This window comes from Python bivittatus, unplaced genomic scaffold (assembly GCF_059951505.1).
Source record: "Python bivittatus isolate LINGU-HERP-01145 unplaced genomic scaffold, Pbiv_v1 ctg000980_np1212, whole genome shotgun sequence".
Taxonomy (NCBI): domain Eukaryota; kingdom Metazoa; phylum Chordata; class Lepidosauria; order Squamata; family Pythonidae; genus Python; species Python bivittatus.
Window position 1 is genome coordinate 24,240,261 of NW_028277125.1, and position 25,769 is coordinate 24,266,029.

The following is a 25,769-nucleotide window of genomic DNA, read 5'->3' on the forward strand; positions in this document are numbered from 1 at the left end:
CCTCTAGCTTTTTGCAACTTAGATCTGGTAGCCCTATTCCTTTTCTGCCAGGGCAGATTTAAAAAGTACTCTACTTGGACAGCTGATGGTGCCATGACCTGCTAGTGAAAAGGCCAAAATTCCCATCTGTGCATATGTGAGGCAGGAGAAGAAAACTGTATTGTGTGAGAAAGCTTATCTGAGCAAAAGCGAAAAGTGGGAAGGGGACATCAGCATCCACAGGCCAAAGGATGAAATGAGCCTTATGGCACAAGCTCCATCCCTTTTGTATGTGTGGCATGATGCTGCATGCAGGGACATAAAGCTTGGGTCATTTCATCTAACTAAAATGAAATTTTAGTTGTATTCTGCAGATACCTCAAGGCTGGGGGAGAATTTGCATGAGCTTGGAAAATCCACATCTAATACTACTCTTTAATATGAGTTTTTTTTAATTGGAGATGCATGTAATTGGAAAAAAAAATTCCTCATTGCTAACTTCCTTTTTTATATCATGCCTTATTATCCTAGGGTGATTTTTAATTAGTACATCACTTGTATTTATATTCTCTACATTTCTTGGAATATACATGGAACATTGTATTGGATATACCATGCTGTTGTTCAAAAGTGTATTTGGCCACCATTTTGGCCACCATAAAAGAAGCATGTAGCATTTCAAGTGTAAATATGTCTTATCTTTCAGTATACTTCCCTTTAAGTAGGTTTTTCAAATAGCTGTTTATGGTATGATATGGTTGTTGTATGTATTGTACTGTTCCTTTAAAAATAGAATTCCATCTAGATTATATTTTCTTAGCTTTTGATCATTTATTCTTCTCAATGTAATTGACTTAGATAGAATTTGCAATAAAAAAGGACTATTAGAAATTGTTGAATGCTCTGAGTCCAGGGTGATATAAATAAATAATTTATCCAAAAATGAGTAGTCATTTAAAAAAAAAGGATATTTAGGGTGTATATGTTAAATATATTGTAAAAATAAGAAGCACTATACTGCTATTGATATCTTTGTTGCCAATAGCAAATTATTACTAGGTTTTAAAGGAGAAAATATGACATTGGTTAGGGCAAACAAAACATTCCCCTCCCTAATTACCTTCCCAGGGAGCTGAAAAACAATCAACCCTGTCAGCTCAGCCATAAAAACACTTAGGTCAAGGAAAGTTGATAAAGCTTGAGAAGATCAAGCACAGACTATGGGAAGCAAGGCAACTATAAGATAAACCCATAAAAGTAACTCTCCAGAAAGAATTTTTTTGTAGAATACTGCCTTTGTTCTCTCAGTAAACCAGTGTTTTTATAGTTCCACCCCATTACCTCACTGACCTCACTAAACACATGTTATGCTATAAACCAATTTATTGTACGTCTATTTTTTGTACATCTAATTATATGTATATTCTAAATATAGGGGCTTCATCCCCACAATTTCAGGTTTACTTCTATTGCCTCCGGGAATATAATAAACAATGGACGTTGGTCTGATCCCTGTTTATAAACAAACTCTAGTAGGAAATACCAGGTTGGTGTGGTTCAGATTTATATCCTAAAGATAAGTACACATACAAGTGCAATGTAACAAACCATTTGCAGGAAGGAAATACCCTTTATTCCTGATTGTCGGTTAAATCAGAGCACATCATTCAGCTTGTTGTCATTATGCTAATGATGTGTGACATTTTATGTCACTAGAAATGATATCATTGCACAAATAATGAGGTCCAGAAAAGAAATTCCATAGCCACCAAATGGAACAGTTGCAGTAATCCTAATGTGCTGGAAAAATCCTAACATTAAAGTTCAGACATATCCATATGCATATCACAAGACATCAGTGCCTATTTTCCATGGCACACTCAGTTGCACAAGGACAGTATGTGGGACAAGTACTATCGGGACTCCTGCTAGTTGCCTTTCCTGCCATTCAGGCTTAGGAAGTGCTTTCTCTTCTGTTTCATAAAAGGCATTCTTACAGTCTTAGGGTTCCATTTCCTGTGCTAACAGGAAACAGCTACAGTATGCTATACGGCTACTGTGACTAAAACAGTGTAAACAAATGAAATCTGAATATATCGGGGGGGGGGGAAGAGAGAGTGTTGTGTGTGTGTGTGTGTGTGTGTGTGTTGGTTCTGAATTGTTTGTTCTATCTGACCATACAAGAAGTGGACAGGATCCGCTGCCAGGGCTAATATGAGAATTTATTATAGCAAGCTGTCTTGGTAGGATACACAGGACATTGTAAGAAGGACAATCCTGTCCCTTACAAATGGACAGTCTCCATCCTTGCTATAGCTTAGTTTTGCTCCCAAAAGGCATAGGGTATTAACTCAGAAACATCAGTATCAAATGGCAAAATCTAATAGCCACACACAAAGCACGGGTGGACCAGAAGCAATGCCATTAGTCACTAACAGAACAGGCAAAGCTTAGTTGAATGTGTATTTCAGAAAAAGTGTATGAGGCACTTAAGATGACATCTGAACAGAAAAAGGCTAAGATAGCAAATGCGAACACATTTTGAGCTCAGAGCAGTATGAGAACTAAAGTACCAAAAGCCCTTTTCAGGCACCTATAGCACTGTGTCAAATGTTAGGAGAGTTCTGTTCAGAAATGATTTAAAAATTCTATCATTTGCAAATGAAAAAGCAATTGCTTGATTCTTCCACTAGAGGGCATTTAATGCATTTACAGTATTTCTTTTTGCTGCAGGATATCTGCCATGTGACCTTATTTTGCAACAGACTTAGCATAATAGGATGTAACGTTGGAAGGGATCTTAGAGATCATCTAGATGACCCTATGCCCAGTGCTACTACTACAACCACAGCATCACTGATAAATAGGCATCCAACCTCCATTAAACAGCTCCAGCAAAGGAATCTACTAACTCACAAAGCAGTTAGTTCCAAGGTGAACAACTGTTACTTTTAGGACATTTTTCCCAATGCCAGACCAAAATTTATTTCCTTGCAATTAAAACCCATTGTTTCTTGACCAGTCTTCAGGAACAGCTTCCTTCCAAGCCCCTTTATCACCTTAGCTGCTGTCCTCTGGACATGCTCTAGTTTGTCCTGGGAGTATTTGTCAGATGCTTTTCTGAAGTCAATATACTATGTCTACCACATTCCCATGGTCATCCTATGGAAAAAATCAGTGTATTTTGCTATGATTTATTCTTGATAGGTCCAGGCTGGCTCCTCTCTTTCATTCTCTCTTAAATCTCCAACCATTCAACTTTATTTGGTAGTCCCAGATCCTGGAATTATGAGAGTGGAGGAAAAATACTTCCCCATCCACTTTTTCCAGCACATGCATAATTTTTAAATCTCTACCATGACCTCATTTATCTGGCAAGCTAAAAAGCACCAAATGTTTTTTTTTCTCCTAGAGTCATTGCTCCATCCCTTGATGATTTTGATTATATTTTTCTACATTTTTCCAATTCTGTAGTATTTTTTGTGAAGATGTAGTGATCAGTAAGCATAGGCAAGTTGATCAGTACAGTATTGTTTCTCTCCATTTCTTTTTTTTTTTATACATTCTTTTTTGTTTGTTTCTCACTTTGCAAACATATTGAACTTGGTTTGCTAAACTAAGAACTTCAACCAAAATAGTATTTGGATACAAGCCAAGAGTTGCAGTCAAACTTGAAAAACACAAGTATGTATTAAAGGACTATTTCAATTGATATTCCACAAATTAAATGTAACCCAGAAAGCTGCAGTAGAGTTGGGAAGTAAATAAATCTGTGGCAAACTGGGAGGGGGCTGCCAATAGAAAGGAAATTAACTTCAGTGCTTGGGATACACATGCAGACCCAGATGCTAAGGTAAATAAAAGTAAGTAGAGGTAGAGATCAAGGGGAGAGATGCCACCAACACTGGCAGGGCAAGCTACTGTACATCAACAGGGAGCAAACTCCAGACTCATTAGCGCTGATGATGTTACCTAGTCGGGGTAATCAAACATCTGTAATCAAACAACAGGAACAGGATCCTCAGATGCTAAGGTAAATAAAAGTAAGTAGAGGTAGAGATCAAGGGGAGAGATGCCACCAACACTGGCAGGGCAAGCTACTGTACATCAACAGGGAGCAAACTCCAGACTCACTAACGCTGATGATGTTACCTAGTCGGGGTAATCAAACATCTGTAATCAAACAACCAAGCTCAGAGAGCATCAAGAACTACAAGTAAATTTTTCTTGTATGTTTATAGCTAGAGGTTTATATTTTTCTTATTAGATCAATGAAGTGTGGAATTATACCTTAGAGGTCACCTGATGACTGAAGAGTTAGCAACAGACTTGTTTAAAGTGAATTGAATAGAAGCTGAAGGGATCCTTCTGGAAGATGCCCCTGGGGAATCAGCTTCTCAATCTGGGACCAGCTACTGCCTTAAAACACAGACAGACAGATATGAACTGTTATTTCTTCTGGCTTTATAATGTAAGTGATGATAACCTTTAATGAAACATTTTGTTCCTGAATGTCCAGTCCCTTTTTCTTATTTGTTGTGGAAAAAAGTTTACATTCTATGAAACTGATTTCACCAACTATATATAGATTTTAAGCCTGCGTTTAAAAACTCAGAGATCTACAAACCCAAAGTATGTGTGTATGTAGTATTTAGTATAAGCCACAATGATGAGAAAATGATGAAATATTCATTGCAACATTACAACCCAAACCCAAGTAAGTAAGTCCCATGGTTTGCTGCTTCACCTGCAAACTCCTATATATGTGTACCAAAGGTTTTAAGTCTGTGTTTAAAAACTATATACATCAGGGTTATATCTGTAACTTAAACTGAATATTTGCCAAAAAACATAGGTGCTCCAACATACTTTATTTTGGATTTCAACAATACTGTTTTAGACTCAAGGCAACTGATTTACTTAGCTTTGAATTATAATTATTTTACATTTTTTCAGATTCTAGGTGGAAAAAAATAAAGTTAATCATATGGGAAGTAATAAAAGTGAGCATTTTTAGTTATTTATTTTTAAATGAATCCGTAGAACAAAACTGTGATTTTAATTTTCTGTAGCTCAAACACCAAGTTCCAAATCTTCCAATTCCTTTAGAAGGGCAGCCTCTTTCTGAATTTTCTCCATCTAGAATATAGACATAAGACATCAATCTTACTTAATACACATAATGAAAAAATGTAGTATAAAATGTAGTCAATAATTATGTACAAATGTATCAGCTTTTAAGATTTACTAATATTTTCCAGATTTTTGCCACATTCTACCATCTTCTACTATTCATACGTGCCCAAGTGAAGCTTCTAAATAATAAATTAAAGGTAACATGTAACTTAATGTAAGACAATAGAGCTCTATGAAATTGTGTACGGTTTAGAGAAAGGGGCCAGCTTCTCTGAAACTTATGGGCAACAGATTGCATAAATAAAAGAAATCCTTTCTTTTCCAATGCTTAATTTCATTCATAATAATCACTATCACAAGCAATAATCAAGGCCATTAACTTAGACATCTTCAAAAGAGAGTTAAACAGATTCATGGAAGAAAACAAATAGCTTTTGTTATAAACAGCATCTCCATGCTTAGTATTCAGATAGTTCTTGTTTAGCGACCACAATTGGGACCAACTACTTGGTCTTTAAGCAAAGTGGTCACTAAGTGAAAAATCATGTGAGTGCGACTGTGCTTATGATTTTATTTCAGCTTTCCTCTGCTTTACAGCATCAGAAGGATACAACCCCAAACAGCCAGGTGAGCCCAAATGGCAGGGAATGTTTCCGTAACTTGACTCACAAGGAAGCCAGGTAAAAGAGCAAATCTTATAGCCCTTTTCTCCCACTTCCCCCCCCCCCCCCGACGCTGGGATAATTTGGAAGAAGAGAATTAATGTTTCTATTTACATTCATTTGAAGGGATTACAAGAGAGTAAGCAGGCACACCATGGGGAATACATATTGAAAGGAATGTGCTAGCATTGGCTGTTTGCCTAGTGCTCTGGTGGTTAGGAGTTGCTAGCTGCTTAGGAGGCAAAAGAAACTTTAGTGTTAAACTGATTAGGGTCTTGTCAGTTATAGGCAGCAGCTGCCAGTTAGCTAATTAAGGTCATAGAGTCCAGCTTGTTAATCTGCAGTTAGCACTTTTTAGGAAAACACTGCTTTTTTTTTTTTTTTTAAGAAAAGCAGCTCAGAAAGGGATAGCTTGATTAGGCAATCTCTCTGTTCTGGGAGGGGAGAAAAAGAAAAAAAATGGGTCAGTCACAGGACAATGCGTACTGACTATAATGGCGAACACATCCCTGAGAGACATTGCAAAGGTCGTAAATGTGGACATTGGTTGCAAAGTTACTTTTTCACCACCGTCATAACTGCAGTCACTATCCGAGGCAGTCACTAAACGAGGACTACCTGTATACCTTTATGCAGTTTCTGAAGAACACTGTTTTCATGTTCTGACTATGGGCTTTCTAGACACTACTGGAAACAATTTTTGTCAGTTCACATCAAATATGTAAGATAACTTCAGTGTATCTCATGGTTCCACTGCCCAGCTAATCTGGATCCATTCACACTCAGCCAATGATGTTGGAAACAATCTGCACATTTCTCATCGCACGACTATCCTTATGTACTAAACTGCTCAGATGGTACATGAAAGAAGGACCAGCCAGATAAATCTGTATGTGAGGGACAGAAAAAGCCTAGAAGCCCCACCCACACGTAGCATCTGATTTCTGGTTCTGCACACTATGCAACTCTTGAGGACAAAACAGCTGTCCATAATTGCTGTTCTCATCCAGCAGAGCTCTTTTGTCTTGTGAAGAGCGTCATTCCAAGCGTCATTTCAAGCGTCATTGCACATTATATGTGATAGGGCTGTGCAGCAATCTGGACTCAACAACGGAAGGTGACAGGTACTGTATGATGGTTGGGAGCATTTATACAGCACCAGTCAACAGCTCTTTAGAAATTGTGGCTTTCCTGGGATCACATAGCAATCTCCTTCCCCCCCAGCAAAAAAAATGTGTCTAGTTTAAGGAAGTTCTGAAAGGTGCCTTTCTTTTTTCTTTTTTCTTTTGCTGCCTTTGAGTCAATCTGGATTCCTGGTGACTGCCTGGACTAGTCCCTGCAGTGCTATACACAGCCCAAATTGTCTCTTTCATTTTGAATCCAAATCACTGCACAGCCCTAACATTTACTAGAAGTCCTGTACATTCAGAATGTTATCCTATGTATCATAATTATTTTAAGTATGAGAAAAACTAGGGCTTCCTTCATTGTTTACAGAACAAGGCTAATATACATTTTCATAATTCAGGTGATGTGCAAATCATAGATAATATTGTATCTTAAGATTATGACAAGCATACCTGGTTTTTCTCTAGCTGTTTACCTGCAGCAGCCTGGTCTTTCAGCTGTTCAATTGCTTTGAGTTTCTGTGGTTCAGAAAGCATGATTAAGGCAGGGGAGAAAGAACAAATTTATTTATTTTTTCTGTGGTGCATGCACATATGTAGAGGGCAGTATGTATTTTTTACTGAGCCTAAGGAGAATCAAGATTACTAATGTCCTTATATTCTTTTCCAACATGCACTACACTAAGAAAAGACTCCAGCTGGTTTAATATAAAGCAGATTCTTATGTCCCTAAGAAATAACATCCAAACCTTTAACTCTCTCCTTTGGTTGCGTATGTGTACAGACACACATAAGACTCACATATAGTATTCAACTGTTTAACTTTGGCTTACTCTCATTTTTGCAGCCTGCACCACCCAAACTAATCAAAACACAGGTTTTTCGTAGCACGGTTTTTTGCAGTTTGGGGGCAACATAGAATTTTTATAAGGCTTATACCAATTTTGGCCCTTGCCACTGCCTCAGTTCAAAATATTCAAGCCCATGAATGTAGCCCTATCCAAACCAGTGACTACTGCACCACAGCTATACCCTTGTGGTCCTGAGAAGGCAAGAAAGATAAAGATAAAGATGATGATTATGAAGATGACAATGATAGCAAAAGTACACTCCCCTTTTCCCAGCCAAAAAAGGGTTGTGTTCCCTAGCTTAGTGAGTTTTGTGAGCTGTTATGGTTTGTAAACCAGGGAGTATGAATCATCATGGTACGTGAACCCTTTAAGACTTATCCACTAGCCCCTTTTACCAGCACTACTCTTATGAACTTAGGGAAGGGATAGATGTGGCTACTAGCAAGGAAAATTCCAAGATAAAAAGCTATCTTTTTTTTTTTTTTTTTTTTGCAAAAAGGTAGACACCATAGAAATATCCATTTTTGCTCTGTGTCTTTCAGAAAAGAAATTAGCACTTTCTGCCCCGAGGGCTATTCTTGGACTATTAATGTCATGCCAGAGGCCACACTCCAAAAATTTGTGAGAAGGACCAGGTTAGAAAGAAATTTTAATTATAATTTACATTTAATTAACCTTAAATATAATTATAATTATTTCCTCCTTCTATCATAAAAAAATTGTACAAATAGTTGCAGGGGGGTCCATGGGGGAGGAAAGTTAAAAAAAGTCAATATGGCAGCCACAATAATTCCAGTGGCCATCTTTTTTGATGCCCCTAAATTCTTGGAAGTCTTTGGTGCTGCAGACAGGTTTTCAGGGGCCACATGTGGCTCCAGGGCCTCAGATTATGTACCTCAGACTTATAGCTCCAGCTGTTACAATAGTAAGAGAAAGTAAAACAAAAAGCACTAATACTACTGTTTAACACAATGAAATGGGAAAAGGATCTGTTAGTAGCTTTTGTTAGGAAAAACTTCTCACCTTTTTCAGATTTTTTATCTTCTTCTCCAGCTCAGGATCTCCTGATGTTTCAGAGGATATTGTATTGCTCAATTCGTTTTGAACTGGAGGAGCTGGAGTGATTTCCTGGTTCCCTTTAGCTCTTGCCTCCTTTAACAAAATGTATCATTAGTTAAGACCACTTTTAAATGAAACCATTCTAGGCAGCGATTTTATTTGGCTTATCTGATAATGAAAGAGTGGATATTTTGAGCTCAATACAAAATTCTATACAGAATCCTGCTAAACATGGTTTACCAAATATGTTCAAAATGCAGTGATTCTTTTATGCTTAAGAAAAAACTAAAAACACCTATACCTGTTTAGCCACCTTCTTGGCCTCATGCTTCTTTTGATTTTTAAGTGCTGTTTTAGATAATGGCTTATCACCACTTTTTGACTGTGGTCTCATATTCTGGGGTGGCTCATCCTCATGCTAAGAGGGAGGAAAGCAACACAAAAATAAGAAAGCATAAGTGTTAAAATACATTGCTGCTCTATTAAACATGTTATGCATCCTTTGGCAATTTTCTAACAAATACAGGTCTTAGGTAACACTTTAAAGTTTTTAAAATGTTATTGGGAGGGTTCCTTCCACATTTTTAAGATGGAAGTGTTCTGCAGAGGGCTTGTTTAACAATCTCCCATTAAATGCATTAGCTCTTCATAGGAGAGTTCATTGTCAGGATCTACCTGTGTAAATGTCATTTCATTCCTTCTTTGCGACAAAACACTAATCTGTTTCCTCCAAGAATAGGTTGCCACAATGAAAAATCTATTATAGAAATGAGGGACTAGTGAAAAAGTCAAAGCAGTTTCTTCCCAACATAAGTCCCTATTTGATATGTTGGACCATGTTATTCCAAGTCATTGTGGTTTTTGGGAATCTGAGTCAAACAAATTTGGAGGGCACCAGGTTGGGAAAAGAAAGCTCAGAGGAACTGATAGGGATTTGCAACAGGAAATCCTATCACATTTGTTATCAAAATAAAGAACCCCCGAGTCAAGTTTGACTCCTGCTGATTAAATGGGTACATCCATGCAGTTTTCTTGGCACAGTACAGAAGTGGTTTGCCATTGTCTTCTTCTCAGATGCCTATACCCTTACAATTGCTCAATGAATTCCCATCCAAGTGCTAACCAGGCCCAAGCTGCATAGCCTATTTTGTCCAAAAGGTGCTGTAACTATTTTAGTGGAGACGGTAAGTTTTTTCCATAAAAAAATAAGGTAAATGTATTGTGTCAGCCCTTAAAGTGCATATTTTAGAAGAACAAAGTTCTGAATGTAGCATGTTTTTAGGGATCTAAATTAATATCCTTAAAAAAACAGATGCTGAAGAATTGCTTTATTTTTAGTGCACAGAGTGCAGTGTACCATATTGAAAATGCAGCACTGTGTACAGAATTAACTCTTCCATACTTAAACTGGTGTTAACTCTCACAAGTCCCATTCATTTCAACAGGTGTATTCTAAGTAATCCTGGATCCAATATATAGAAAATATGTGATATTACTATAATTTGTTTAAGCTGGCTTTCTACAACCTGATACCCTCCAGATGACTAGGACTGCAACTCGCAGGATCCTGAGACAGCATGGCTATGCTGGCTGATATTAAGGCTGATATGTGAACCAAAGACTGCAGGGCAGCAGGGTTGGCATAAGCTTTCATGCGCCCATTTTTTAGATTTAACACACATATGCACACACAATTTAACAGAAGAGAACATTTCTGTAAAGTGGTGCAAAACATATAATAAACAAATACATTTTAAATTTTATAAATAACTGATACATAAATAACCAGTTATAAATAACTGGTGCAGAGGAATAGAAGACACAGAAGATATCTTTTCTCTGACACACTCCACCACGGAGATAATTACTTACAAGTTTAGAACTAGTTACAGGTTTGTTTCTCAGAGCTGGGGGTCTATAGGCTTGGGCAGCCTTTGGTTCCTCATTTAACACTTTGCTTGGAACAGCATGGTATGCTACTGCCCTTGCTGGAAATACTCCGTCCAAAAAGGGCTGCCAAGTAACTTGCCAAAGTTCTGCATTTTGCTGAACTTCATATCTGTATAAGACAGAGCCAGTATAATGCCAGATCTTGAATCCATTCCCAACTCGTAGCCTTGGAGAACACGTAGCTGTTACAATATGCTCCCCATCAGGGCACCAGGCAAAGTATGTAGAATCAGAGGCCTGTGGTTTAGAAATAAGTTTGTAGTTTTTAATATCCCACACATCGAGTTGTCCACTAAGATTCCCAAATCCAGCTAATACTAAGATATGTCCTTGAGGACTGTAGTAGACAGCGTTGTGGGGGCCAGTCCCAAAGTCAAACACAGGATCACATTTTAGATTGAAGACCGTAGACTTGGCAGGCATGAAACCATACACAACGCAGAACTCCGTGGCATTGGGATTCCAGGCTGCATCATAAATTGGACCATTTTTTGCTGTACAGGAAAAAAAAGACAGCTGAAATCGCAAAACAATTTCTATGCTGTTCAGAGACAAATGAAATAAAAACCTAAATTAAACAAAAATCACAGTTCACAATTTTTCAATGGAATCAACAAGTGCTACTAAATTTTGGTAATAAATGTTAGTAAGAAAAAAATTAGCAAGGAGAAGTCTTCTAGGGCTCCTGGAGGTAAGGTAGGATATATGTGAACCAAAAATTAAATAAAAGCCTCCCTAATGCAGCAAGATACTAGGGCAAAGCCAGCCCAGTTTTCTCATCCACCAAATTGAAAACAGCTTCCTGGCCATCTTGAGCTGTTTTAATAAGTGCTGTGCTTTTGCTTGCTCTGTGACTTTAAAACTCAAAATTAAATTATGAACATTTGTGTCCGTAAATAGTTAAGGATCTAGAGACCACAATATGTATGTAGCAGACTACATTTAAAATTAGTCCTTGTAGGAGACTATAAATGTTTCTCGGCAACTAAGGTCAACTCCATCTCCTCTGTTCTCTGTTCAGAATCAGTAACTGTGAGCACCCTGGCCAATGACTGGAGAAACATCTGCCAGTTCAGCAGCAGAAACACTGCACAAGTCCCTTGTCCACACTGTCAGGCAGAAAAGGTTATGTAACAAGGGTTATTGTAACCATTTTTTAATACAGTTATATTCATTCTGTACTTTTATTATAGGTTGAAAAAAAAGCCTCAATAGGTTTAGTAATAAAGAACAGTTGCAGAACTCAGATTACCTACAATCCTGCAATCTGTCAGTAATTGGAGCTTTTTTCCCTTCCATGTGGCTATTTTCTTTTAAATTTGGTTACTACATAATCAAGATGACAACTACAGTTCAAGTCCCATAATGTGTACAGTTTAGTAAAATGTATAGAATAATAGTAATATAGAATAAAAGTAATTAAGCAAAGTCTTTAAAGAGAGAAGTCCTTAAAATTGGTTGGCAGCCCCAGTTTCTCTTTCCAGTGTAAAAGTCTGGAAAGGCACTTCTCATTTAGAGTTGGGTACTCTGTCCCATAACCACCTCTTTTCTATAATGGAAACTTTCACCTTAAATCTTACGTACTTCACTCCATTTCAGTCAGTAAGTACTGGTTGATAATAAGATCTAAAGTTGGCTATTTAAAGTTGTTCTTCAAATAATCATGGGATTCTGTTTCTATCATGTGTTTGTATGCTTTGAAAGACATAACATAATTATGAGAGTTACTTACGTAGTTGTACAACAGCCGTTTCCCCATTAGTTGCTATGTAATGTAGAGTTTGTTCTCCATAATAAGATGCTCCTGTTTTATCAACTTCTGTACTAGCTATTACAAGCATTGCAGTGGCTATTCAGATGTGAAAAAAAAAAATCTTAAACAAGAAGCTACACAGTTATATAATTATTTTTTAGAAAATAATAAACACATGGCTATATGCAGTCTCCAAACATGAAGGGCAATGTGATTCTAAAAACCAGCAGTTTGGGTAAGGGAGGCCATTGTAACCTCGAAATCCCTCTACATATCCTCTGAATCATACTTCTGCAGTTGATGCCCTCTGATTTGTTGGGCTACAATTTCCAGAGAATGAAATGGCTGGAAATTATGAGAGTTGTTATTCAACGTAACTAAAAAGGCCACAAGTTAAGAAAAGGTGCTTTGGTTTCCCCACTAAATCCTTATTCCTAAAATAGGCTCTGCATCATGGGAACATTCAGAAATATGTCTCACTATATTCTGAAGAACTAACTTCCAAATAAGCATATAGATAATCACTGTATGTTAGAGTTAGAAAAATGGGATCGACAAAACATAATACCAAGTATAAATGTCCTTTTGGCTTTTTGATTGATTATTCAAGCCTCTTCCGGATTACATCAGCCCATTCCATTAGGTCTAGTAGGGAAGGCATGTTACAGGTTCCATCGGTCAGGGACTTGCATTTGGTGGGTCCCAAGAGGTGGGCCCTCTTTGCTGTGGTGCCCTCCTTGTGGAACATTTCCCCCCCTGAAGTTAGGCTTACTTCTTCCCTCAAAACCTGGTTATGTTATCAGGCCTGGGGGTCTTTGAGAACCAGAGACATTCTTAGGTGGCTCCACTGTGATTGATATTCTTGCTCTCTTGCTTTTAAAATTTTTTGATAATATTCTTATTTTAATAATGACTTTTTATCCTTTTATAATGATTTTTTTTTTACCTATTTGCTGTTTTATTCAATTGTTGTACACCACCCAGAGTCACTTTGTGAGAGGGGCAGCCATATAAATGTGATTCAAATAAATGAATGAATGCTGACTACACACTCAAGTAAAAGAGAAGCAGACTCAAACTTTCTCAAATAAAGATAAAGTTTTTTTAAAAAATACCTTTGCTGTTCCACAGCATTGTCACTTTATCAGCTTTAAAGAAGCTTTTGTTTGCTAATGCAGATTGTGGGCCTCCAAAGTTAGGATATTGGTAAAGCCTTACAAAAGATGGGGCCCCTTTGCTTCCGGGAACATAGACAGCAACCTGCATTAACAAAATTTGAAATATCTGTTAAGATAGTTATTAAAAGTAGGTATGTTCTAAAATCTGGATGAAATTAAAATTGTGCTGGGAAAGAATTCAAAAGAAAGTACCTTGGTTGGCTGATCTCCTGGTGATAACACAAAATCATTGATTTTCTGCAGATGAAGCTTATTTGCAATTGTACCTGCAAAAATCACCTCAAGTTAATAAAATAAACAAAAACTTTTGTGAATTGTTAGGTAGCACTGCCTATGGCTTTGAGCAAGTGATAAGAAAATAAACAATTGTAAAATATATTTTATACATGGCAAATATTTACCATTTTAAAATAGGTTTTACATGAATTATATATTCTTACAAGTGTGAGAAAATAAGTGACTATACATTTATCTCAAATAGATTGAAGAAATGTAAATATTTCAATATAAAAGACTTTAAAGCTTAAGATGGCTGTGTTTAGGTAATACCACCATACGGCAAATATATTAAAGGTAAATTGATATGAATTTCATATTATTGAACAGAACTTCAGAACTGCATTAAAGAGCTACGGTGGGAACTGAAGTAAAGCAAGCAGCTGAAAACATAAGAAAATCATGAAAAGATAAAGATTAAAAATGGAATGCTTATCTAGAGAAAGAAAACAAGAAAGGACTTGCATACTGAAGTTGTTGTTTTCAAAGAAATGAAGTTCATTGTTAACACTCCTGGCACACAGGCTTTCATCATCTGACCAGCAAGGACACCTAATGATTAGAGAATGGGGTGGGGTGGAATGAATATTAAAACTAACACCTGGTGGTTGTGGCCTTCAGAAAAGTATTTTTTAATAATGTTTTTAAAAAACAGAATTTTTAAAATTAACATTAAAAGTTATATGTTTAAGTTGAAAATATGTAAGGCACATTCATAGATTCTAATAATTACTTGTAACATTTTCAAATGTCCCCATGAACATGTTCTTATCTGAAAACAAGAGAAATTAAAATAAAAATGAATTTTCAGTGCTAAAAAAAGAGAGGAAATGCATGCAGAGCACGGCTTCTAGAATCCTCTTTACCCTTTTAACAACAGGACAATAACAATAGGAGGCATCTTTATCTTCTTCTGTATGATGAAGTAATATGTTATGCCATTTACATATGTGTGTTTCTGATTTCCGCTCAGGCTGTCTCAGGGTGTATTTGCATAGATGCATGCACTGGGAAGCACAGAGCAGGATGTATACAAGTATTAAGAATGAAGCAGGTAGAAATATTCTGAGTAGCCGCCCATAAGGATGCACTGGGACAATTTTTCTGGCATTTTTGTCTCCCTAACCCCCAGACCATTTTCCAACTCAATTTTTCCTTTGCTGGCTTCTCCTTGCACACCAAATTTAGTCCTGTTCAGTTTTTGTAGAGTTACTATGCTGACAGATAGACAGAGCCTTAAGCTCCTTTCCGCAGAGTTGAAAAAAACTTATTAGACAATTAGATACTCTATTTGAGCAAAGAAATTGGCTGTTTTCAAATCCCATTTTGTAAAGAGTAAAAATCATTGAAATGCTACTTACCAGTTCTGTGATTTTTTCTGAATGAATGACTTCGAGCATTTTCCATTTTTTACACTGAAAAGTTGAAGGTTGGGCTCCCCTGCACCATCTTTTGCAGCTACAACATACCAAATACATACATTATACTACAGTCTCCAAAATCATCTCTGTTCCTCTGCAGTATGCCATTGGTCCAGGTGACATTTTGTTGAAAACCTTTTATACAACTTGGTTTCTAAAACCTTGAATAACTTTTCCTTCCCACTGATCCCATCTCTTCACGTACAAAGAAGTATTTTTTTCATCAAAAACTGATAACTGTGACAGATTTCTTCCTCTCAAGTCAAAATTCTCCATTCTTGCCACTGTAAGATGAAATTCAATATGCTATTGGATAAGACAATTCTCACTTGTCAAAACCCTTTCGCCGACAGAAAAGTATTATTTATGTATTTGAAGAATGATCTTAAACTATTTTTTCTGCAGTATCATCTTAACTGCCAGAGGTAATGGGGAGAATAGGTGGTGTTGCAAATCACAATCCAGTTTCCTTTTTCTTGCCTTTGCAGTTAATAGCAAAACTGTTTTGTAAAATGACGCAGTGGAAAAAAGTTAATCACATCCTCCCCACCTTTAGAGAAAGGAAATAATATCACATATGGTTAGGCCCTGGGGGCCTGAATTATTTGTTAATTGTAGAACTGTATAGGTACATGGAAATGTACACCTTCAAATACCTGAAGGATATTGCACAGAAGAAAATCAGGTCATCTGCTCTACTGTCCCAGAGTTCACAATATGAAATAATATATTTATGTTACAGGAAATGTGTTAGAAAAAAACTAACCATAAGCAATTCAAATACGGAACCAGTTACCCAGTGTATTGGTGGGCTCCCTTTCACTGGATGTTGAAAGGCAGATAACTATCTGTTAGGCATGCTTTAACTAAAGCAGTTGGATTTAGCAACCTAAATGGCCTCTTTCAGTTCCATGAGTTTGTGCAAGGGCTTGTGCTTGATGAATTTGCCATGGTGGATATGTTTATGATTTCCAAGAATAGGCTTCATTCTTTTTAATATTATTATTACATTTATTTTCTACAACACTATCATTTCAGAATATATGGAGGGAAAATAGCAAATCCCTGCCCAGAGGAACTTGAAAACCAAATTAAACATTTTGGGGCAATTCAATGAAAGGTAAGAAAAGGGAAACATAAGCTTAAGGCATGCACATTTCTTTGCTGCTTCAGAGTGAATCCTGTTTTCTTCCATATTTTCATTGTTCCTAGTTTAGAATAAAAAAGTATTATATTATTCAAAACCAGCATGGTTGCAGCCATGTTTGCAGTGAAGTAGCTGGAGGAAACCTCTAGAATACTCACTTGTATAGGGCTGCCATGTCACCAGTACGTTGCTCTTTGGAGAGAATTCAAGGCAAACTGCCTTTGGCAGATCAAAAGAATGCAGCAGGTTGTGGTTGGTGACATTTACAATGTTTACTCTGGAAGCAAAAAAAGTCAGTCCAGTCAATTGATTACTCTGGTTAATTAATAGCTATTTAGCTGTTCCTTCTAAATCAGCTCAATTCTCAATCACAGACTATAGATCCATTCTTCATTATCTATACAGTAATTCAGAAAGCACCAGAACATAATTAGAATAAATTAGAATATAAATATAGAACTCCAACACTTGTACACACACATTTTACTACCAAGTGTTTGAGAGTCAAGGTATGTAGGCATCATACTTCATTTGAACCTATAACAGACAATTTTCCTTTTCACATGCTATTTCTCCTCTGATAATCCCTTTCTGCCCCAAACATCTACACATGATGTTGGACTGGAAGCAGTTTTATAGCAGTTAACAGCCAAAGTATTACAGGATAATTAGGACAAGAGATTTTCATGTACCATATAACACACCAAGAATAACAAAATTAAATGAAATAACTTCATATTTTAAATCCATTAATATTATACACAAATAAAGGCAAATACATCCAAGCATTCAGCCTCAAAAGCTATAACCCTGCACACGTTAATATTCATTTATTTCAATAAAACAGCATGACTGGACTCAAGGATAAAGTCTTTCAGGCTGCCAAGTGAGGCTATAATCCTAGCTAAACTTTACCTATTACTTTTCACTGAAAGGAAACTGAAGATACTTCTATGAATGTCGTACCAGTGAGTTGTCCAACTTTAGCTATAGTCCTTTATATTCCTACTTGGAAGCAAGCTCCAATAAAAGATCAAATATAACATTAGCTTGTAGATTATAAAATCAATCTACTGCGAGCTAGAAATGCTTCTAAACAGTACCCAGAGTTCAAAAGACAATCCTTAATTTCTGGAATAATAATACCACTCTCCAAACTCTCAATATTATCCTTTTGGCCATACACAGTACAACCATAACTCCTCATAGACACTCAGATTCCAGAACTTTGGTATAATTCAACATCACATTAACATAATTAACATTTAAAAATTTTCCTATAAATACTACTCCTACTTATTTTTATTATTTTTAAAATTTATATGCCACCCAACTCGCAGCAACTGTGGGTGGTTTACAATTGTTAAAAACATTTAAAAACAAAAAACAGCACAAGACAGAACAATGGCAAAGAAAACAAACTTGGAGGGGAACAAAAAAGGAAGAAAGGGGAGTCAGTCATCCTCGCCTAAGGCCTGGGCAAACAGTCAGGTCTTTGGGGTTGTTCAAAATATCAGGGTGGGATCGATTCGAATTCTGGGGGGAACTTCATTCCAGAGGACAGGCGCTGCTACGGAGAAGACATGCTTCCAGGGTCCAGACAGGTGGCATTGTTTAATCGATGGAACCCACAATGCACCAACCCTGCTAATTAGAACTGGCCAGACAAATACTATGGGAGACAATCCCAAGTATTTAATATAATCAGCGGAAAGCACAAAACCCAACTCTTTTCATTCTTTACATAACTATGTTGATATGTTAGAGCCTAAGAGAAGTAAGTAAAATGTATCCCAGTTAATCTTATGGCTAGAGTACTTTCTGAAAATGTATTTATTTATTCATTTGTTCATTCATTCATTCATTCAGTTTATATGGCCATCCATCTCAAATTCATGACTTGAGTGGCTAATGTTACAGGCACTCCCAGGTTCAGCTTATGGTTACTCACTCACAGCCTGTTGATGCAGGCAGATCTTGTAAGCTTTGTTGCTTTCTACCTGGGTTTTCCAGATAAGGGCGGCTAGAGCAGACAAGACACACAGCCCTGGCAACAGCCAGGAAATAATTAGGGACACACACAAATCACTTCCAACTGAACACTGAGGCGCAACAGGTTCTTTGGAATACACGGATATCCAGCAAATTTAAAGTACAGCAAAACTTTACTGGTTACAATGGACATTTGCTCTTTCTCACATGTGTGCACATACTCATCCACACTTACCCATGTCCTTCTCAACTAGGCTACTCTGGATCCAAAGATTCAAAGAGTGGTTGAGCTTCAGGACTTTGGCTTTATCCCCAAAAGTCCTTGCTTTGTTGATTCACAAGACTGGCAGCTACTCTTGCCTTGTTAATTTACAAGTCTGGTAGCTGCTGATCGGATGTGGTAGGGGCGGAGTTTCCATGTGCTGAGGCCCAACTTCCTTTGTCTGGTTCAGGTGATATTTTTTCCTTTGTTTCCTTAACTACTTGTTTCCTTGTTATCTACCTCCCCAAAAGGATCTTTTAGACCAGATTCCTAGCTTTTTGTCCTCTCTGCTTACAGTCTGCTTCATCTTTAGTTATGGCAGCTTCAGCCTAGTCTCACACTAACAACAGTTAAAAATACCATAAAACATATAACTGTAAAAAAAAAAAACCAACATACGTATAATCAGCAACTGAGGTAAAAACAAAACTACTACTAACAAATCAACATAGCCACTGCACAGGTTCTGCCACACATCCTTATCCCCAGGCCCAGTGCTACAACCATGTCTTTAAGGCCTTGCAAAAGGCCAGCAGGGTTGGGGCAATCTAATGTCTGGGAGGATGGATCCAAAGGACAGGTGCCACAATAGAAAAGCTCTCTTCCTGGGCCTTGCCAGATGGCATTCCTGATAGATGGGATCCAGAGCATACTCTGCTGCCAGACTTAATGGGTCAGGTAGACATAACAGGGGAGAAAAATACTGTACTACCTGTATAAAATTAGGCAAAGAGGTAGAGTACTTATCCAAAATATCATCATCATATACAAATAATTTGTACTCACGTCCCACCAAAGTAATACTGGGGAGATGGGCGGCATATAAGTTTAATAATAAATAAATAAAAATAAATAAATACCCATAAGATCAAAAGATTGCCTTACAATAATAGCTAAAGCTTCAAGGATCAAATTAAAAAGCAAGGGTGAAAGTGGGAAGCCCTGCCAAATACCACATGGTAATTCAGAGGAGTCTGAAATCATTTGGTTTGTGATGACTCTAGCACAGGGTTGCAAATAATAAATCTCAATCCAACTAACAAAATCCCTTGGAAAACCATATCTAATCATCACTTGCTTTAAAAATTTAATCTGAACCAAATCAAAGGTCTTTTCTACATCTAAAGGTACTAGTACAGAAGAGTCCATTGTATCTTTTTCCTTGTCTAATATATCAATCAATAAATGGAAATGTCTGAAGCTTGTCAATTTTTTATAAATCCCAACTGGGAGGAGTGGATTTTATGTAATAAAACCTTCTGCAACTGCCTAGCCAATAAAGTAGTTAAAAATTTAGAATCCACATTAATTAATGAAATAGGCCTATAGCTAGCACAGAATTTAGGATTTTTACCTAGTTTTCAAATCAACCTTATATATACCTCATAAAAAGAAGAAGCAATTTGTTACAAATCTGACAAAAAATGTAACCTTAAATGTTGTTCTGTTTTGGAAAGGATTCAGTCATGAGTCTCATCTAAGGACAAATCCACTAGAAGCCAACTGGAACAGACTATATTATCCTGATTGCAAAATTCCCAGTAACTTGCTTTATAATAGTGAAGTATGCAGAATACTTTCCTACTGGAAGGTATATTTGGCTAAAACTAGTGAGTTTATTTAAGCAATGTTACTAATATACTTTATTAGATTCATACACCCCAAAACAAAGAAAAAGACTAACTTTTCTCCATTGCCCCATGCAAAAAGGGATCCATCTTTGTTGAAAGCAAACACTTTAGCATTTTTTCCAGAATCTCTGAAAGCAAAAACAAAAATAAATTAGAATTCAAATACCTCTTATAAAGAAAAAAGAAAAATATTAAGATGAAATACAAAGTATCAATTTTAAAAAATGCTTCCAACAAAATAATTTTGTAATTATTATTTTGGTATAAAAGTTCCAGGAATAAGTATTATGATCAGACAAACTAAAACAGAGGTGGTAATTCTGCCAAAGTTCTATATAATTTAGGGTGAAATAAGCTGGATGACATATATCTCCCACCCAAAACACAATCAAATGCAGATTTAAGTATGCATTCCAGTATGCCAATGGTATGCTTGTTTTGTTTCTGCACTCAGCTGTGGGTACAAAGAAAGATGCTAACAATCTACACTTAGATACCCTTTATTTCAGTCTGTAAAATTGCTTCATTTTCCTACTTTTTAATAACCAGAAATGTGTTCACCTATCTACATTTTATCCCAAAAAACTGTAAATTAATAGTCCAAGACATTCTGATATATCTTCACCCATCTGAACAGCCAAACCTTTAGTAAGATGAGTAATATTTGAAGTAGCAACTAGAAATGTACATCCATGTTTGCAAAACATAAGCTCTATTGAGCAGTACATCAGTGCATTCCCAACCTCCACATACAGTGGGGCAAAAAAGTATTTAGTCAGCCACCAATTGTGCAAGTTCTCCCACTTAAAAAGATGAGAGAGGCCTGTAATTTTCATCATAGGTATACCTCAACTATGAGAGACAAAATGGGGGAAAAAATCCAGAAAATCACAGTCTGATTTTTAAAGAATTTATTTGCAAATCATGGTGGAAAATAAGTATTTGGTCACCTACAAACAAGCAAGATGTCTGGCTCTCACAGACCTGTAACTACTTCTTTAAGAGGCTCCTCTGTCCTCCACTCGTTACCTGTAGTATTGGCACCTGTTTGACCTTGTTATCAGTATAAAAGACACCTGTCCACAACCTCAAACAGTCACACTCCAAACTCCACTATGGCCAAGACCAAAGAGCTGTTGAAGGGCACCAGAAACAAAAGTGTAGACCTGCAGCAGGCTGAGAAGACTAAATTTGCAATAGGCAAGCAGCTTGGTGTGAAGAAATCAACTGTGGGAGCAATAATTAGAAAATGGAAGACATACAAGACCACTGATAATCTCCCTTGATCTGGGGCTCCATGCAAGATCTCACCCCGTGGGGTCAAAATGATCACAAGAACGGTGAGCAAAAATCCCAGAACCACACGGATGGACCTAGTGAATGACCTGCAGAGAGCTGGGACCAAAGTAACAAAGGCTACCATCAGTAACACACTACGCTGCCAGGGACTCAAATCCTGCAGTGCCAGACGTGTCCCCCTGCTTAAGCCAGTACATGTCCGGGCCCGTCTGAAGTTTGCTAGAGAGCATTTGGATAATCCAGAAGAGGACTGGGAGAATGTCATATGGTCAGATGAAACCAAAGTAGAACGTTTTGGTCTAAACTCAACTTGTCATGTTTGGAGGAGAGAATGCTGAGTTGCATCCAAAGAACACCATACCTACTGTGAAGCATGGGGGTGGAAACATCATGCTTTGGGGCTGTTTTTCTGCAAAGGGACCAGGACGACTGATCCGTGTAAAGGAAAGAATGAATGGGGCCATGTATCGTGAGATTTTGAGTGAACACCTCCTTCCATCAGCAAGGGCATTGAAGATGAAACGTGGCTGGGTCTTTCAGCATGACAATGATCCCAAACACACCGCCCGGGCAACGAAGGAGTGGCTTCGTAAGAAGCATTTCAAGGTCCTGGAGTGGCCTAGCCAGTCTCCAGATCTCAACCCCATGGAAAACCTTTGGAGGGAGTTGAAAGTCCGTGTTGCCCAGCGACAGCCCCAAAACATCACTGCTCTAGAGGAGATCTGCATGGAGGAATGGGCCAAAATACCAGCAACAGTGTGTGAAAACCTTGTGAAGACTTACAGAAAACGTTTGACCTCTGTCATTGCCAACAAAGGATATATAACAAAGTATTGAGATGAACTTTTGATATTGACCAAATACTTATTTTCCACCATGATTTTCAAATAAATTCCTTAAAAATCAGACAATGTGATTTTCTGGATTTTTTCCCCCATTTTGTCTCTCATAGTTGAGGTATACCTATGATGAAAATTACAGGCCTCTCTCATCTTTTTAAGTGGGAGAACTTGCACAATTGGTGGCTGACTAAATACTTTTTTGCCCCACTGTATGTACCTGATTATCTGTTGTTATTTTTCACTAAAGTGCATTCTAAAATGTATACATTTAATAAAGCCAAAAATTAAAATACCTTTGAAATGTTGTATGCTCTGTAAAATGAGGTGGCCCATGCAACATATAGAGTCCTTCAGATCCTCGTACTAGCAAAGTAATGATAATAATAAATTATTTATTTATTTTGCTCCAAATACATTAATCCTTATATTCATATAATAGATAAAATCCCAAATTAAATATCAAATTTATATAGCCGTCCATCTCACAGATGTGACTCTGGCTGGCATACAGTAAAACAACCAGTTAAAACAAATATAAAACAACAAATGAAAACAATTGGTTGGCTACTGTAAAAAACAAAATGCTGAACTAAGTTGGGTTCTGGCCTGATCCAACAGACTATTCTTTTGCTTTTATCCCCTCATTACTAAGAAGCAACAAAATGTCAAGATATGAGAAAGCCAGAACAGAAAATTACCTTCTCAGACTGTTAAGTGGCAGCAAACGGAAGATGGAAGAACACTGATAAAACCCTGGTGAGAGATTATGTAGGAGCACTACATGCACTGTATTGAACACTGAAAAAGGTAATATTTAAGTTAAATACTAACAGTGTTTGTTGGGGGAGAAGGGAGATCTTTTAAGTCAGTGTTAGAACACAGACTCTGCATACAAAGATTCCAAGTCCAATAGACAGCATTGAAAAACAGGACTGGGAAAGCTGAAATCCTGTAGAATTACTGCCAGTTAGCATAGATCAGATGCTAAATCACTTGATGCCCTCCAAATATTGTGGGCTTCAACCCCAATCAGCCTCACCAGCATGGGCAATCATATGGGATTGCAAGAGCTACAATCCAAAACATGTGACATAGGCATTATTTTACCAGATAGACCAACTGTCTGGTCCTATATTAAACAATTTCCTGGGTTCCACTGGGGAAATACAGATGGCTTGTGTGAACAAGAGCCCATAATCCCACTCTAAGAGAAAAACAAAACAAGTACAGAGAGAACGAACAAAACGAATGGCAAGATACCGAACAGCTTGCACATATCCAAGCAAGATCTCTCTCAAATACATTTTGCAAACTTTAATCAATATTTGTCAAACGATGCAAAATGTTTGGAAAATATTCCAATGCTTAATGTCTCAGTTCTTCCTTTGTGGTAGTACACTTTTAGCATGATATAAAGTGGAGGAGAAACTTATTGCACTACACACTATTTCCTGTTAGCACTCTTATTTTTATGTGCTTTCATACTGGCTTTAATCCCCAGGAAGACCAGTGACCTGGAAATTTCACTGACATATTACCTGCAGTAGAGTAGAAGGCAGCCATTTTCAATTAAATTTAGGAGCATGCCTCTGGCATTACTTCTGCAGAAATATTCAAAAAGTAGAATCAGAAGTAATTGTGGTGCAAAATAATATAAAATATCAAAGAACACTGAAAATGAAAACTACAATAAATGTAAAGCCAGTTTAGGTTGGATTCATACACCACACCTTCATATGAATGTAATTACAGTACACTACTTTACTTGGGTTCAGAATCACATACAAAACTCTACAAATACTCAAGATACAGCCCTGCTTCAGGATTCTGGTCTGAATCATCTATGCCAAAAAAAGGCATGGTTGCATGCAGGGCTCCACTCCCCCTCTATTTTGAGCTCTAGGACTTCTGTGGTACTCAACTGCTTTTATGCATTTGCAATCTATGGTGTTTTCTAAATTGGAATGAGTATAGTATGAGAGAAAGAGTAGCATCAGGCATGCATGAATATACCAGATGAAAGCATTCCAATAACCAGCCCTTAGTGCAGTGTCTGCACCAGCATAACTCCAAGCAGGGTCTGGGTAGCACACCAGACAGCAAGCGCTTCACCATTAGTTCAATATGCTGCAAGAGAGTTTGGTAATATCTGATCATCTGGCATGTAACAGTAAATCAGGGCCAGGCAGGGGCTGGACAATGGAGCCTCTGCAATGAGAAGGAAATTTGCCAAACCAACAAGAGCCTTTAGGAATTCATGTGCACCCAATGTCATCCTGGGGAGTTCCCACTCCAAAAAAAAAAAAAAAAATGGAGAGGGGAAAATACGTGGGTGATAATAGACTTCAGAAGATAAGATGGAAGAACTGGGAAAAGTGTCTTAGGTTTTAGCATGTTCCAAACCTGGCTTCTCTCTCTTTTCGGCAGAGTGCAAAGAAGCCGACTCCTTTAGGTCTTGAGAAAAAAAACTATGTGCTGAATGAGCACAAATGAACATTTGGCTACAGTTAATGCATTCAGTAATGTTTGTAAACTTAAAAGTATCCCTCTTCAAAAAGTAACTTTTATTTCCGTCATGGTGGTACTTAGAATCTTTTACAGTATGACTGATGGAATGTAAGGAACTGGAAGGAGGAGAATCATTGATCTAGTCTATACTAAATGGAAATAGCTGTCCGGAATTTCAGATACAGCTCCCTCAAGAGATGCTTCCGACTGTAGCTGAGACCTTATATATACAAGCAACCGAATGCTCCTCCGCAACAACCCTTTCTCTATAGAAGCATACGCTCGCCATATACGTAATACTGAACGTTCTGCACACACATACACAACTTACTGGAGAGGTCAACCCCCCCCCCCCAAAACAAAGTGAAGGGTTATACAAAACCCCGCTAAAAACTGCCGCAAGGATATGACGTTCTCAGGCCTCTACCAGACATCACAACAACCCTACCGGGCAGAACCATTTTGGCAGAGAAAACAACTCTGATTGATTTACTCTGAACCCACCTGCCAAGAGTGGCGTGGGAGGCGCCATCTTAATCCGGATGCGGCACTTCTCCTTCCGGGTGGCGGAGAGCGGGTCACAGGAGAAAACTGTACACGTCTGCTCTACCCTCCATCGCCAGCTCAATAGCGGAAAGCTTTTTTCCGGGTGACGTGTTGCAAGCTGAGGGGAGGGGAGGGGAGGGGAGTGTCCTG

At 37.6% G+C, this 25,769-nt stretch overlaps 1 protein-coding gene and 1 long non-coding RNA gene across 5 annotated transcripts in view; one reads left to right on the forward strand and one right to left on the reverse strand.

The window, feature by feature from the left end:
- Positions 1-14,431, forward strand: part of LOC148213557 (uncharacterized) — a 20,440-nt gene extending 6,009 nt beyond the window's left edge. Inside the window, exons 2-4 of one of the 2 annotated variants that reach the window (XR_015794393.1) lie at positions 4,247-4,450; positions 5,713-5,795; positions 14,302-14,431. This is a non-coding gene — a long non-coding RNA (uncharacterized LOC148213557). Of the gene's footprint in view, positions 1-4,246; positions 4,451-5,712; positions 5,993-14,301 lie in introns of those variants that run through there. The other variant, XR_015794392.1, reaches the window with a different exon arrangement.
- Positions 4,801-25,749, reverse strand: EIF2A (eukaryotic translation initiation factor 2A). Of its 3 annotated transcripts, XM_088132049.1 has the most exons (15): positions 25,578-25,645; positions 24,104-24,166; positions 22,859-22,928; positions 20,478-20,552; positions 16,698-16,816; positions 15,333-15,429; positions 14,441-14,523; positions 13,888-13,961; positions 13,633-13,777; positions 12,497-12,613; positions 10,687-11,258; positions 9,116-9,232; positions 8,779-8,907; positions 7,358-7,423; positions 4,801-5,118 (listed from the first exon to the last, which is right to left on the reverse strand). In XM_088132049.1, the coding sequence occupies exons 2-15, from the start codon at positions 24,126-24,128 to the stop codon at positions 5,053-5,055; spliced, it is 1,755 nt and encodes a 584-aa protein (XP_087988175.1). In that variant the 5' UTR covers positions 24,129-24,166; positions 25,578-25,645; the 3' UTR covers positions 4,801-5,052. The 3 variants fall into 3 exon arrangements, with proteins under 3 accessions (XP_087988175.1, XP_087988174.1, XP_087988176.1); XM_088132048.1 differs by lacking the exon at positions 24,104-24,166 and having other exon boundaries at positions 25,578-25,749; XM_088132050.1 differs by lacking the exons at positions 24,104-24,166; positions 25,578-25,645 and adding an exon at positions 23,264-23,282.
- Between the last annotated feature and the right edge of the window lie 20 nt (positions 25,750-25,769).

What these genes read in the sequence shown, in the direction of transcription:
- EIF2A (XM_088132048.1), bottom strand. Translation starts at nt 25,605, where the DNA reads ATGGCGCCTCCCACGCCACTCTTGGCAG. An exon ending in GCATGGGGCAATGGAGAAAA is followed by an intron (nt 16,817 to 20,477) that starts GTTAGTCTTTTT and finishes TTTTGCTTCCAG; the next exon opens with AGTAAACATTGTAAATGTCA. An exon ending in GACATGGCAGCCCTATACAA is followed by an intron (nt 15,430 to 16,697) that starts GTGAGTATTCTA and finishes GGTATGTTGTAG; the next exon opens with CTGCAAAAGATGGTGCAGGG.